This window comes from Sceloporus undulatus, chromosome 3 (assembly GCF_019175285.1).
Source record: "Sceloporus undulatus isolate JIND9_A2432 ecotype Alabama chromosome 3, SceUnd_v1.1, whole genome shotgun sequence".
Taxonomy (NCBI): domain Eukaryota; kingdom Metazoa; phylum Chordata; class Lepidosauria; order Squamata; family Phrynosomatidae; genus Sceloporus; species Sceloporus undulatus.
In genome coordinates this window covers 8,113,328-8,128,594 of record NC_056524.1, presented here as the reverse complement: position 1 = coordinate 8,128,594, position 15,267 = coordinate 8,113,328, and the positions used below count along the sequence as shown (strand labels likewise).

Sequence of the window (15,267 nt, the reverse complement as noted above, 5' to 3'; positions counted from 1 at the left end):
CAGTCTGGGTACTCATTTTAGCGACCTCGGAAGGATGCAAGCCTGAGTCGAGCTTGGGCCCTTTTGCTGGTCTTGAACTCGCAACCTTGTGGTTTCGAGTGAATGGCTGCAGTACAGGCATTTAACCACTGCGCCACCAGGGCTCCATATACACAGATAATGGAGTACACCAGAGAATTCCAGAAAAAAAATCACCATGTGTTGTATAGACTACACCAAAGGCTTTGATGGCATGGATCAGAAATAGTTATGGCTACCTCTTAAGGTAATGGGTGTACCTGGTGGTATCCCTGCCTATGAAGTGACCCGGGGCAGGGGTTCTAGGGGTGGGGGCCAAAAGGTTGCACTCCCCACCTTGCTGCTGCTGTTGCCCCTCTGAGGTGAGGGACACTTGGCCCTCTCCCTTGCTTCTGCCATGTCAATCTACTCATGAGTAGACCAGTGTGGTGGCAGTGACATGTAAGGGTTGCGCCTGTCAGGACCCCCAACCTGTTCTCTAGCAAGTGGCCAGGAAGCCGCTTGCCACTCTTCAGGTGGGGCCCGACAGTGGCTCGTGGAAAAGGGAGACCACCAAAGGGCTCTGCAGCTGGTTCCCAGCCAGTTGCATCCCATTGGTGGAGGTGAGCACTCAAGAGGGGCAAAGAAGAGCAGAGGGAACAAACACTGCTAGTGGGAAGAGGTCTGTGTGCTCTCACTCAATAGGCGTCAGAGTTGGTCATGGGGCACCTGCCAGGGAGGGAAGCAGAGAGCCTCTCAGAGCCCTTAGGGAAGAAGAGGAGAAGACCCGATCGGGTGTCACCTCTCTTCTAAAAAGTCACCCAGTGTGGGCCACACTGGGTGGACATTTACATTTGGTAGTCCTAATGAGTATCCTGTACACAGGGTAAGAGGCTACCATTAGAAGAGAATATGGGAACACAGAATGATTCCCAATTGGAAAGGGGGTCAGACAAGGTTGCATCTTTTTACCCTATTTGTACAACTTATATGCAGAAAATGTCATAGGCAGTGGAGGTTTAGAGGAAGGAAGTGTGAAAATCAAAGGAAGAAATACCCACAGTCTAAGATCCGTCGATAACACCATACTACAGTACTAGCAGAGAACAGTGAAGACTTGAAACAATTACTAGAGAAAGTCAAAGAAGAAAATGTGAAGGCAGGGAGGACTTACATAAATTCAGTCTAGAAGATGATGAAATTGAAATAGTTAAAGGTTTCTCATAGCTTGGATCAGTCATGAAATCAAGAAATTACAGTCAAGAAATCAGAAGGCCAACTATGAAAGAACTAGACAAGATCATAAAAAGGCAAAGATATAACACTGAACACTAAAGTAAGGATCATCCAGGCCATTATATTTCCCATCACTAGGTATGTATGCAAGAGGTAGACAGTGAAGAAAGCCGACAGAAAGAAAATAAATCAGGAGACATGGTATTGGAGAAGAGGGTGAGGCTGCCACGGAGTCAAAGTCGATTCGAAGGCAGTTAATAACAGCAAACACCAATGCACAGAGTTTGACAAACAAACAAGATGAACTTGAAGTCTTAGTATAGAAAGATTAATATGAGTTTATTGGTAAAACAGGGATTTGGTGGGATGACTCCCATGATAGGAATATAACAATTGAAATGGGCCATCTGATCCAAAATGGTACAGTCTACCCATTCTTTATGATTAGGCTGCTGGTGTAATGGAGTCTGACTATACGTTGCTTACTTTGAATTCACTTTGCCATAATCTGAGAAAAAAGGGGTAAGGTAGGAGGGGAAGAGAGAATCTGGGACATTGCAAAAGCAGTTGCAAAGTGGGATGGTTAAGGATTAAGCAGGGCTGTCCCTGCCAGTATTCTGTAGGATGAGGCCATGACAGTTAAAATAGGATCAAATGGGAAAGTTGGAGGGTATGGTGCATGTCAGCCCAGGGTTGTGCCGTATCTACTCTTGGGTTGTTGTGTAGTGTCAACAATAGAAGAGAAGGTGAAGGGAGAAAATCAGACTGAGCTTGTCCTGCCTCCTGAATCTCTGTGCATCCCTAAAATCCTACACATTCTTCTTACACGCAGTGTTCTAAAATCCATGCTGATGTAGCAATAATTTCCCATCTTTCGAGAAAGAGGGTTGCTGGCATGCCACCTTTCCCAAACATGAACAATCAATTTTTCCAAAATCATTTTAACTCTCCTTTCTTCTTCAGTGTTCCCTGAACTCTCTTCAATTCAGGGAAGATGGAACAAAACACTTACTGTGCCTTGGTTTTGGCGTTTTGTTTTTTTTCCTTCACAAGACAGAATTTCTTTCCCACATTAGAGAGCAAGCAAGCAGTGTCTGAATACTGATCTCAGATAATCCCTGGCCTTGATTTACTCTCTGTCAGGAGAATCTCTTAATACTCTCCTAGATCTGTCTCCCTACCCTCCCAGAGTTTGAAAGGAACTGGTTAGAAATAATAGTGTGTATGTGTATGTGTGTGTGCTCCTTCTAGTTGCCTGTCTACTTATAGCGACTCCATGAATTTCACAAGCTTTTCTTAACTAACAAATATTCAGAGGATGTTTGGCCAGTTCCTTCCTCTGAAATGTATCCCACAGCACCTGATATTCACTGGTGCTACTCTTAGTTAATTCCTTTTTGTAATAGTTAAACATAGAGAACCAGCATGGCATAGTGGTTTGAGTATTGGACTGTGACTCTGGGGACCAGGGTTGTATTCCCCGCTCAGCCATGAAACCCTCTGGGTGACCTTGGGCAAGTCACACTCTCTCAGCCTCAGAGGAAGGCAATGGCAACCTCCTCTGAACAAATGATCTGGGTTGCTTCCCCCCTGCTTTCCTTTTGCTGGCAAACCAAAACATTTTTAGTTTTTTGTGGGGTTTTTGGCCTCTGTGGCCATTTTCTAGAAGCGTTTCTTTCTGACGTTTCGCCAACATCTTCAGAGAATGCGAAACATTTTTATTTAGGCAGGCTTTTTAATATATAATCATGACAGGGTGGTTTTTATATGGGGGTGTTTTCGTTATTATTTTAACTTTTGTATGTTTTAATGTTGATTTTATATTGTTTTTAACAAGATGCTTTTAATTGTTTTTACATCCTTATTGTAAAGTTTTTAAAATGTGTTTATCTTGTGAGCCACCTTGAGTCCCTTTCTGGGAGAAAGGTGGCATGAAAATGAAATAAATGAATGAAGAAAACCCCATGATAGGTTTGCCTTAGGGTTGCCATAAATCAGAAACAACTTGAAGCACACAACAACAACAATAATAACAACAACAAATAAGCATAATCATTAGGTTATGGTGAGGGATAAATACAGAATTCCTTTGCAAAGTAGCTGTAATCCTTTCAGTTACTTTTATAGTTGCATGGTCTATATGGGCCCATGTGAACCAGTTGTAGTACAAAAAACTAACATGACCAAGTTCTGGTTTTGTACCATAGGCAGCAACTTAACACAGTCTGATATTTTTTTTAATTAAACTACAAGTAGCCATTCTAGTTACTTTTGAAAAACAAGAAAGCAAAAAGACTCTAAAATTCCTGCATTGATAGTGATTAACTGTTTTGGCTTTTGAAGAACTATAAAGGCAGCAAATTACTTTTACAAAGTAATAACAATTTTCCAAGCCTCCCCTGTATCTTGATTTCTATGCATTGTTTTCATATGGTATGTTTCTTCAAATCATATTGCTTTGAAAATTTCATACTGCCATACTGCTTTGAAACTAGTTCAAAGATATTTCTAAATAAATTAATATACTAAGATTTTTATATATTATGAATGACTAGATTTTATTCTAATAAAAATGACAATTAATATACACACACACACACACAGATATTTTCTTTAAAAAATCAAATGGACATATAAAATACCAGAAGCCCCTTTTTTTAAAAAAAAAACCACAACCAGTAGCCAAATTAAAGGAAAAACATGCAGAAAACCCTATGATAGCCTTATGGCCTTAGGCTTGCCATAAGTTGGAAATGATTTGAAGGCACACAACAGCAACCAATGCAGCTGCACTTCTCTGAAAGAGGAAACATCCTATTTTCAAATGTATTTTTTTCCTTTGACTCCTGACATAGCGGAAAGATAAGCTTCCGAAATGCTGTACCCATCTTTGTCTGCATTTTGTAGCGGTAATGGTGATAACAAGTGAATTCCAAAGCCACTTCACTCACTAATGCTCTTTGTGGCTGGGGTCACTGTGGGAAATGTAATGCGAATATATGTTTGTTTGAAAATCAATGCCAGGGTCAATGAAATGGATTCCCTGGATGTGAGCGGTCTGCTTTCCCTGGGACTGATAGAGAAGGTGACCTCCTAACAGCCTCTTCTATCTCTCAACCTGGTGCTCTTAATGGCTTCACTGAAAAAAGCAAGTGAATAGTGATAAATTGCTTTTTAAGCTGAAGTTGCCCTTTGTTTTTGTGCTATCAGCTGAGCTGAATTAAAAGATGGGGGTAGGTTGTTATTCAGACAGTTAAAATAATCCAGGTTGAATCTGGGTTGAATCTTTGTGACTCACATGCATTTCGAATTAATCTAGTTACACCGGGGGGGGGGGGGGTGTGCTACCAAAAAGAAACCCATAGCCCTTTGTTTCCACTTAAACTGCCATGGGAGTTTATCACATTGGGGCTAATTTTGACATTATTCAGAGATGAAAGTGCATTTAAAGCATCCTGCAAATGAAACAGAAATGGTGAATAATTGCATGAATGATTATCACACTCAATTGCACAAATAAAGTGGTATTGGAAATGCATTGTCGCTGAAAACCCAAAACTAAAAAGATCTATGTTAATGCTTCTTTGTGATCACTTTTAATGGCGGGTTTTGTGGGACGTGTGAAATCGTTACGCATAATTATGCGATTTTCCCAGGATATTCCCAGGATAAATTCCCGATCTCCTTCGTGTGATTAACTCCAATGTTCCATCCTTTGAAAACTGGGATTTGTAATTGCATGAAATATTTAGAATTTGTTGCCAGGGAGCTCTATTGCCACATCATCAAAAACAAATCCTAGGATTAAACAGGATGGAACCATGACGGTTAAAATGGAATCAATGTGCTATAATAGTGTTGTGTGAACAGGTGCCACAGCTCTGTACCAGAGAATTCTAAGTCCCTTCATTGTTGTTGCGTGCCTTTAAGTCATTTCCGACTTACGATAACCCAAAGTGTGCATATAAAACCAAGAAAGCTGAACAAGAGTCATTGGTATAAATGTCACAAACTTGAGAGCCAGCACAATGTAGTGATTTGAATGTTGCACTAGTATTCCTGGAGACCAGGGTTTGAGACCCTGCTGACCTGTGGAAATCCACTGGAGGACATTGGGCCAGCCACACTCTCTCAGCCTCAGAAGAAATGCCATGGCAATCCCCCTCTGAATAAATCTTGACCCAAGGATAGGGTTGCCATGAGGTGCCCATGAAAAAAATAATAAAAGTGGACCATTTCTTGTAAGATGACTTACGCTACACCTTTGGTCTATCTCATATTTATCTCAGGACTCACCTACAATGCAGAAATAATGCAGTTTGATACCACTTTAACTGCCATGGCTCAATGCTATGGAAGCCTGGGATTTGTAGTTTGCTCTGCCACCAGAACTCTCTGACACAAACTAAGTATCTCACAAAACTGCAAACCTCAGAATTTCATAGCATTGAGCCATGGCAGTTAAAGCAGTGTCAAACTGCATCATTTCTGCAGTGCAGATGCAGTCAGAGACGGCTTGAAAGCACACAATGAGAACAAATAAGAGAAATTCCAGTTAAAACGGGCAATGATGGGGCATAATGGCCGCTATTTCTCTGGACTTTAAAATGATAAACATGGATGAGTAAAGGGCTAGTGATTTTCTACCACAATGACACATTCCATAGCCTGCATTCCCTTATCTCATAAGTAGCTGCACATCTGTTTACTGTATCTTAAAATGACCAAATCGAAGCATAATTATGAAAGGTGGCTTCTTGCATTCTGGGAGTGTTGCATTTTGCTAAATGGTTTCTCTCCTTCTCGCCCCCACCTTTCTCGAAAACAAGGGATTTGAGACCTTTGTGTGCAATCGATCTGTGTAATGATCTATGCAAAGAGAGAATTTTTATCCTTAATCTCTTGCAGACATTGTTAAAGATAATATTAAATATTGATCAGCTGTACATTTAGGCACAAACTAGGCAGCCAGAACCACACATTAATGCTCCTTTCTCTGTCTTAATAGAAACCTGCAGTATGCTGGGGAAGGATTGTAGGAAATGCCATAGACAAGTCAATTTTTATACCCACAAGCAAGGGATGTGGGGTGTCTCTCTAACCCACTGCTGTTTCTTCTGACCACCAGCATACTCATCTCTTGCTATATGCTCCTTTTTAAAGTGGAAATGCCAAAGTATGAAAGCAGGACCTTCAACAGTGTGTCATGTTTACAAATTTAATAACATTTATTTATTTATTTATTGAAAGTATTTGTCCCCTATCTTTTATCCAAAACGTCTCCCAGAGCAGCTTATAAATACAGTAGTTCATTTGACAGTTCCCTGCTGTAAACTGAACCCTACTCTAATATCATCAGATAGAGGGCAGGGCATAAATATTTTGCTCTGATAATTATTTTGCTCTGATATTTTACTCTCATAAATTAAAAGATTGTTCTGGCCACTGAGCCAATGTGGCATAATGGTTTGAATGTTAGACTAGGACTCTGGAGACCAGAGTTCGATTCATCACTCAGCCATGGAAACCCACTGGGTGACCTTGGGCAAGTCACATAATCTCAGCCTCAGAGGAAGGCAATGACAAACCCCCTCTGAACAAATCTTGCCAAGAAAACCCCATGATAGTTCACCTTAGGGTCACTATAAGTCAGACATGGCTTGAAGGCACACAACAACAACAAAATATTTAACATTCTCCCATAGAATCATATAGTTGGAGGAGACCACAAGGACTATCCACTTCAATCAAACCACCCCCAACAGATGTCCATCCAGCCTCTGTTTAAAAACCTCCAAACAAGGAGACTCCACCACTCTCCGAGGGAGTACTGTATGTTCCAGTGTTGAACAGTTCTTACTTTCAGAAAGGTCTTCCTAATGTTGAGGTGGAATCTCTTTTCCTGTAGCTTGAATCCATTGCTCCAGGTCCAGTTCTCTGGAACAGCAGAAAACAAGATTGCTCCATCCTCAGAATGACATCCCTTCAAATATTTAAACAGGGCTATCATATCACCTTTTCTCTGTCACAGAAAACAACCCAAAATTATTCAGTATAACTAAAATGGAACCCACAGTACAATAGACCAAAAGCCATTCCAAGGTAATTGAATCTCAAATACGTGTTTGAAGCAGGGGCATCACTAGAAGCTGTGGGCTGTACTAAGTGACACCCGAATAGGAGATTACTCCAGTGCCCCCCAAATGTCTGCCTTGTGGCAAAAATAGGCTGTGGCATTCACCTGCATCCCTTTAAAACCCTAGAACTCAGCAGAAGTAAAGAGAGGAGTGGGACAAGACTCAGTGAGTGGAGAAAGGAGAAGCCTCTGGTTTGAGGTTTTTTTTTTAATGCTCTTTTTAAATTTTCTTTTAAAACATATCTTACCAAATTTTCGCTTTACTCACATGAAACTGTAAATGTAAATTCATTTGGGCTGTGCTTATGACAATTAATCAATCAATCTTTATTTACAGTCAAAAGACCCGTCAAGGCATACAATAACTGAGAACACATAAATGGAAAGGCTGCATGATATATAAACCAGTATAAAATATTGTGCTTATGACGTTGTAATTTAAAGGCATGATTTTAATTTCACTAGTTGCTTTATGTCACAAACGATTGCCGCTAAATTTAGTGATATACGGGAATTATGATTTACGAGTAACATTAGTGCAAAAAACATTACTAAAGGTTTTGTATGGTGTTGTATGGGAGGAGGCCAATGGGGGGAAGTGACAAAGTGCATGCGCCAAGCTTAAGCCAAGGCTGCATCTGCAGTGCAGAAACCATGAGGTTTGAGACTGCTTTAACTGTCATGGTGCCATCCTATGGAATCCTGGGATTTGTAGCTTGATGGGGCACCAAAGCTCTCTGACAAGGGAAGGCTAAACATCTCACAAAACTACAAATCCCAGGAAGCCATAGCATTGAGCCATGACAGTTATAGCAGTGACAAACTGTATTATTTCTGCAGTGCCCATTGAACCTAAGGCACCATAAGTGTGCTTTAGTTATGTATTTCTTAGGGTCTTCTGCAACTCAGTGATTCTGAGACTGCAGATTGATTCCCGCCTCTGCCATGAATGTGTTAGTTGATGGGTGAGATTAATTAACCATCTTTTGATCACTTATAACTGTGTTCCCAATTAACCGGACAGCAGAGTTCTAAAATTTAATTATTTTTAGCATAAGTGCTTTCCACGGATGGCAGATGTCGTGTCGTGTCAGAAGAAATATTCATTTCTACTTCTCTCTTTTTAAATCTGTCAGCCAGTGGGGACGGCCTCTTTGAAAATGGTGACCTGAGAGAGAGGAAAATCGAACAAAAGAAAAATGCTTTACACTCACATGCACACGCGCGCACACGCAATCATTCCTCTTCACATGCAGATTTTAATCAATTAATTGACCTATGCTATTCTTTGGTGGCAAAGACTGTGCAAGAAGATGAGTTCATTACCAGTATTCAAACAGTCAAAGAGTTCACATATCTTAGATTAAATATGGATCAGACCAGTCAAGAAATTAGAAGAAGACTAGGTTTCGGAAGGGCAGCTATGAAAGAACTGGACAGAATCATAAAGTGTAAAGAAATACCTCTGGTTAATTTGGAAGACTTCAGTTTTGTCCTGGGTCTGTTCAAATTGGTTATTCACACAACTAATGATACTGATCTTTAAAAAAAACAAACTTGGGGGGAAACCCGATATCAATTATCCCATTTTGTTTGTTTTTTGGCAGTCCCTGCCAAAAAAAACCTTAATCAGGTTCATTTGGGATGTGTGTGAACAACAGAGATTCAACTTTGATTCATCCTGGATTATTTTCACTGTCTGAATAACCCCTCAGTTTTTTGTGGGTTTTTTGGGCTCTGTGGCCATGTTCTGGAAGAGTTTATTCCTGACATTTCGCCTGCATCTGTGGCTGGCATCTTCAGAGATCTTTTGTCAGGAACAAACTCTTTAGAACATGGCCACATGGCCCGAAAAACCCACAAACAACTATGGATGCCGGCCATGAATGCCTTCAACATCACAAATAACCCCTCAGTTTCCATCTGGAAAAGGGTTGGAAGGTATGCCATTGGTTCTCAGGCCCAGGTATTATAGCAAACGAAGGCTCCAGCTGCAAGGAAGAGGAAAGAGACAACAAGGTGCTGAAGAGCAGAACTCGGTATGTTTTGTGTAGTCTTGAGTGATGAGCAGGGTGTTTATCAGTATTGATCATACCAATGAGGAATAGGTTCCCTGTCAGAAATCCCATTAAGTAAAGAAATAACAAGCCCAGGATTATTCACTACTGAGGCTGCCTTTCAGAGAAGTTCATCAACTTCAGCTTGTGGAACCCCTCTGAAGGAGAGACCCGCAGGTGCTTCAGTCATCAACAGGTCTTGCAAACTGAGGGTTGTAGCTGCCTTGGTTGAATCAATCCATTTGCAATGCAGTCTTCCTCTTTTCCTACTGCCTTCCACTTTGCCCAGCATTATTGTCTTTTCCAGAGAACCATGTTGTCTTGTGATATGTCCAAAGTGCAATAATTTCATACAGTTTTTCAGTTTTTTTATGTAGAAAACGGTACTTTTTGCACAGAAAAATGCTTTCTACACAGAAGTTTTTACTGCTCAGACAACTGTTTTCTCTGCAGAAGATACGTTTCCTGCTCAAAAACAGCCCACATGGATTTCTACAGATTCATTCATGGAATCATAGAGTTAGAAGACACTCCCAAGGGCCACCAAGTCCAACCCCATTCTACCATGCAGGAAGGCACAATAAAAGCACCTGCAACAAATTGCCATCCAGCCTCTGTTTAAAGACCTCCAAAGAGGGAGACCCCACCACACTCCAAGGGAGCGTGTCCCACTGTTAAACAGCTCTTACTGTCAGGATGTTCTTCCCGGTTTTAGGTGGAATCTCTTTTCCTGTACACTGGTGCCTCGGGATACGAAATGATCGGGTTACGAAATTTCCGGGATACGAAAAAGTTGGATTGGCAAAAACTGTTTCGGGTTACGAAATTCATTTCGGCGCGAAATTCAAATGCTATAGGCTTTCCAGTGCTAACGGAAAGCCTTTTCGGGTTACGAAATTTTCGGGTTACGAAAGGAATGGCGGAACGAATTAATTTCGTAACCCGAGGCACCAGTGTAGTTTGAATCCATTGCTCTTTGGAGAAGCAGACAGCAAGCTTGCTCCATCCTCAAAATGACACCCCTTCTAATATTTATCAGAAAGATGCTCTAAACAGTATATAATGGTTGAAAGCTGCACAGAATACTTTATATTCTCAGGTTATGAGGAGAAAATTAGTGGGACTATGTGTTCTTTCTGCGATTATGAAATGAGCAAAGCTTTAATAGTCCTTCCTGGGCCTATAGGATGCCATGTGCACCAAGATCTCAGTTTGGCAAAGACACCCCAATTTGACTACTTTTTCTCCCACTTTTTCCTGGTTTTCTTCTCCTTCTCCCCTTTTGTCTTCAGCTTCCTTCAATTGCTGTAAACATGGTGAGGCTTTGCTGAAAAATACTGTTTTTCCATGCAGAAAATATGTTTTCTGCAGAAAAATAAGATCCCTCATGGACTTCTGCAAAGACTAATTTTTCAGAAGGTTATCCTAGACAGTGTATAAAGGTTGAAAACTGGGCAGAGTGCTTGGTATTCTCGGGTAACAAGGAGAAAACAGTTGGGGTTCAGGGTTCTTGCCAGCAGTTACAAAATGAGCAAAGTTTTAGTGGCTTCCTAAACCAGCCTACTGATTCCAGATGTGGTTTGGGATACTGTCTCATTGATTGTGTTGAATTACAATCCAACTGTCAGTCCTTTTATATTCTTGGCTTGGGATTGGGCCAGGCAGGATGGCATCTTGTCCTCCTCCATGGGCAGCCAAATTCTATTTATTTCATGATGCACTTGAAGTAAGTGCCTGGCAATTCATGTTTACAGTAGGCTTTCCATTAAATGATTGAATTTGAACTCCAGGTTGGATAAGCCTCAAGCCTCAAATGGACTTCACTTGAACCTTTTGGCATTTCCGTCATCTTCATCTCCATATACATAACCAAATGTGTTTGTTTTTTCACAATTTTGTATTGGTTGCCAGCATGTGACACTATACTTCCATAATGTAAAAAATGCAGTGTGATTTTCTAATATGATGCACAGTTCAATATGCAGATAATATAGATTTATTATCATTCTCACTGAGATTTATTGATCTACCAGAGTAAGGAATGACTTCCTCCCACCTGATCTTGTAATAAGACTTGCACAGTTTTCTCATACCATTCTCTATCTCTGGAAGTCAGAATGACTAAACTGAGGCTACCATTCTTTGGCCAGATCATGAGGAAAAATGAATCATTAGAAAAGACAATGATGCTAGGAAAGATAGAAGGCAGTAGAAAGAGAGGAAGACCTCATGCTAGATAGATATACTCAATTAGGAAGGTCACGAATCCAAGTTTGCAGGGCCTAAGCAGAGCTAAGGAGGACAAGGGGTCTTGGAGATGTCTTATCCACAGGGTGACCTTGAGTCCAAGTCGACCCAAACACAGTTAACAACAAACAATAATTTACAATGCTCAACCAGAAAACTCTAGTGCCTGACCAAACTATCAAACTCCAGGTTTATGTACATTGCAAGCATAGCAGTTAAAGTGGAATTATTGCAACATAATTGTATAGTGCCAATACTATATATAATTGTATAGTGCCAATGGGACCCAGATCTGAAGGCTTACTTTAGGTGTCCTCCACCAACACGACAACTGGTGGATTTGACCCCCCCACACACACACACACACAAGAACTACTGTGGTGGAAAAATCATCTAAGAAAAAGAAAGGAAAAGTAGACTATTTAGGAGAAGGAAGGAAGGAAAATAAGAACAGAACACACGAAGAAAGAATGAAAAACAGAAAAGAATTAAAAATTAGGGGGGGGGGATACAAAAACAGGAAATTAAATTGTAGTCCTTGAATTGTTGCTCTCCTCTCTCTCTTCCATTTTTGCTGATTATGCTGTTGGCCTTAAATTAGGAAGATGGAAGGGAAACAATATGCATATTTGATTTCTCTCTTTTTTATCAGGTATTTCATTTAAAAACAAACAAAACAATGCAGCTTCTTATTTTATGCCATGGTCACTTCACTGCATAAAATATGCCAGTCCACATCTTAGAAAAAACCTTTGCAGATCCATGGAGATAAATGCCAAAGGACATCCAAGAGAGGCCACTGGGAGAGTTGTCAAGCTGAGCTGCAAGGAGTAGGAAAGTGTGAAAAGGCCTTTTAGGCCTCAGGGATGCACTGTGCTGCCAAATATTTTGTTTTCATTTGCCATCAAGTCAACTTTGACTTACAGCCATGATGGGAATGAAAAACCTCCAAGAGCCTTGGACATCAGTTGCCCTGCTTAGGTCTTGAAAACCCAAGGTGGGGGCTTCCTTAGTTGAGTGTTATCTGCCTGTCATATAATCATCCCGTTTTTGTACTGCCTTAAAAGGTCTTAAAGTAATAACATTGCCTAAAAAAAGACCCTAGCCTCAAAAGATAATCAGTATGACACCTGCATCTAGCATGTTCCTCCCAGATTGCTACTCCATAGGTCAACCCTTCCCAACCTGGTAAGCATGAAATGGACATGCTCACTGGGGATATGGGGAGTTGGATGATGGAATAGGGGGCATGCTTGTCAAATTTGAAGATGGCACCAGATTCGGAGGGGTAGCTAATATGCCAGAGGACAGGATCGATTCAAAATGACCTTAACAGATTAAGAATTTGTGCCAAAACTAAAAAAACAAATTTCAACAGGGAGAAATTTAAAGTACTACACTTAGACAGAAAAAATGAAATGCACTGATATAGAATGGGTGACACCTAGCTTGATAAGAAGTACATGTGAAAAGGATCTAGGCGATCTAGAAGAGATCTCTGGAAGAGACCACAAGGGCCATCCAGTCCAACCCCAATCTGCCATGCAGGATATCCAAATCAAAGCATTCCCAACAGATGGCCATCCAGCTTCTGCTTAAAGACCTCCAAGGAAGGAGACTCTACTACACTCCAAGGAAGTGTTTTCCACTGTCGAACAGCCCTAACTGTCAGGAAGTTCCTCCTAATGTTGAGGTGGAATCTCTTTTCCTGGAGCTTGCATCCATTGTTCCAGGTCCTGTTCTCTGGAGCAGCAGAAAACAAGCTTGCTCCCTCCACAATATGACATCCCTTCAAATATTTAAATAGGGCTATCATATCACCTCTTAACCTTCTCTTCTCCAGGCTAAACATCCCCAGCTCCCTAAGTACCAGGTACATTGGCTGATACAAATGGTTGCAGTGCTGGTGGTCTAAATCCTATTCTTTTTACATCCATTAAAATGGCCTAGATCCATTTAATCAATTGGATTTATCTGTGTATTGACTCACTATTCAGCTGTTGGCTTAAATCCTGTTAGCAGGCTCAGAGAAGTTCCATTAAACAATTGGATTTACCTTTTCTGTTGACTCACCGTTCAATAATTGATTCAATGGGTCTACTCTAATTGACACTAAGAAACAGGATTTTGAGTCTATTCCACTTGAGGCTAACCAGTAAGATTTGGGCCAATATTCAGCAAAGAGTGATGTAGCACAACTACAGTATAAATGCATGAGTGTGGATTTACACTCATTTGGCTTCTGCATTCAGGAAAGCCATCCCACATTGATGGGTCTATCAAGGAATACAGTGGACCCTTGTTATCCACTGGGGTTTGGTTCCAAGATCCCCCATGGATAACAAAATACGTGGATGCTCAAGTTCCATTAAATATAAAGACATAGCAAAATGGTGTCCCTTATAAAAAATGGAAAATCAAGGTTTGATATTTGAAATTTATACTTTTTTTTAACATTTTCAAAACGTGGATGCTTGAATCCATGTATAAACAAATCTGTGTATAAAAAATCCATGTATAAGAAGGGCCGACTGTACTTGCATGTTTGGCATGAAGTCCCAAGGCTGGTTCAACACCCAGCCTCCCCAACAAAGTGCTGCAGCTCCATCCTATGGAATCTTGGGATTTGTAGTTTTACAAAGTCTTTAACCTTCTCTGCCAAAACATGCTGGTGCACACAAAATCACAAATCCCAGCATTCTGCAGGATGAAACTATGAGAGTTCAAGTGGTGCCAAGCGGCATTATTTCTACAGTGTAGATGCAGCCCTAGTGAGAGGGGTTTTTGTGGATCCTCTGTGGTGGTTGTTGTTGTTGTTATTTCTTACCCGCCTCTCTCCATGGATCGAGGCGTGAGACAACAACAATTAACAAACAAACGACATCACTTAAAACACATCAGTTAAAACACACTTCAATTTAAAAGAGCAAATAAGATGTACACATATTAAACCAATCCATATCTTAAATTCATCATTTAAAATTCACAATTTGAAATCATGCATGGAATCCTCCCAGAAGAGACTGGTCCTTAATGCTTTTTTAAATTTAGACAGCGTATTCAGCTATCGAATCTCTTCCAGCAGGTCCTTCCACAGTCTTGGGACAGCTAAAGGGAATGTTTTCTGGCTGACATTTGCCAATCTAGTTCTGATTGACTGGAGTAAATGTCCGCAAGGGGACCTGAGTGTATGGAGTAGATTATATGGGAGCAGGTGACCCTGTAGGTAACCTGGACCCAAACCTTGTAGCACTTTAAAGGTAATAACTAACACTTTGTACCTTGCCCAGAGACTAATTGGCAGCCAGTGGAGTGATTTTAATATTGATGTAGTATAGTCACTCCTGGATGTCCCATTAATCAATCTGGCTGCCATGTTTTGAACTAATTGAAGTTTCCAAACTTGGTACAGAGAATAGCCCAATGTACAGCGCATCACAGAAGTCCACCCTTGAGGTTACTGGTGCATGCACTACCATCTTTCAGCCCCCCAGCTCTAGGAAGATGCACAGCTGGTGTATCAGCCAAAGCTGGTAGTAAGCATTCCTGGCTGTTGCATCTATCTAAGCTGTCATTTGGAGCGATGGATCCAGA

General features: G+C 40.9%; 1 protein-coding gene across 3 annotated transcripts in view; it reads left to right on the top strand.

Moving 5' to 3' along the window:
* The window catches only part of GAB2 (GRB2 associated binding protein 2), a 171,207-nt gene that overhangs the window by 137,336 nt on the left and 18,604 nt on the right, over positions 1-15,267 (top strand). Inside the window, exon 1 of one of the 3 annotated variants that reach the window (XM_042459605.1) lies at positions 8,312-8,334. The exons of the other annotated variants lie outside the window; for them this stretch is intronic. Coding sequence (XP_042315539.1) covers positions 8,331-8,334 — 4 coding nt within the window. The 5' untranslated portion in view covers positions 8,312-8,330. Of the gene's footprint in view, positions 1-8,311; positions 8,335-15,267 lie in introns of those variants that run through there. 3 annotated transcript variants of the gene reach the window in all.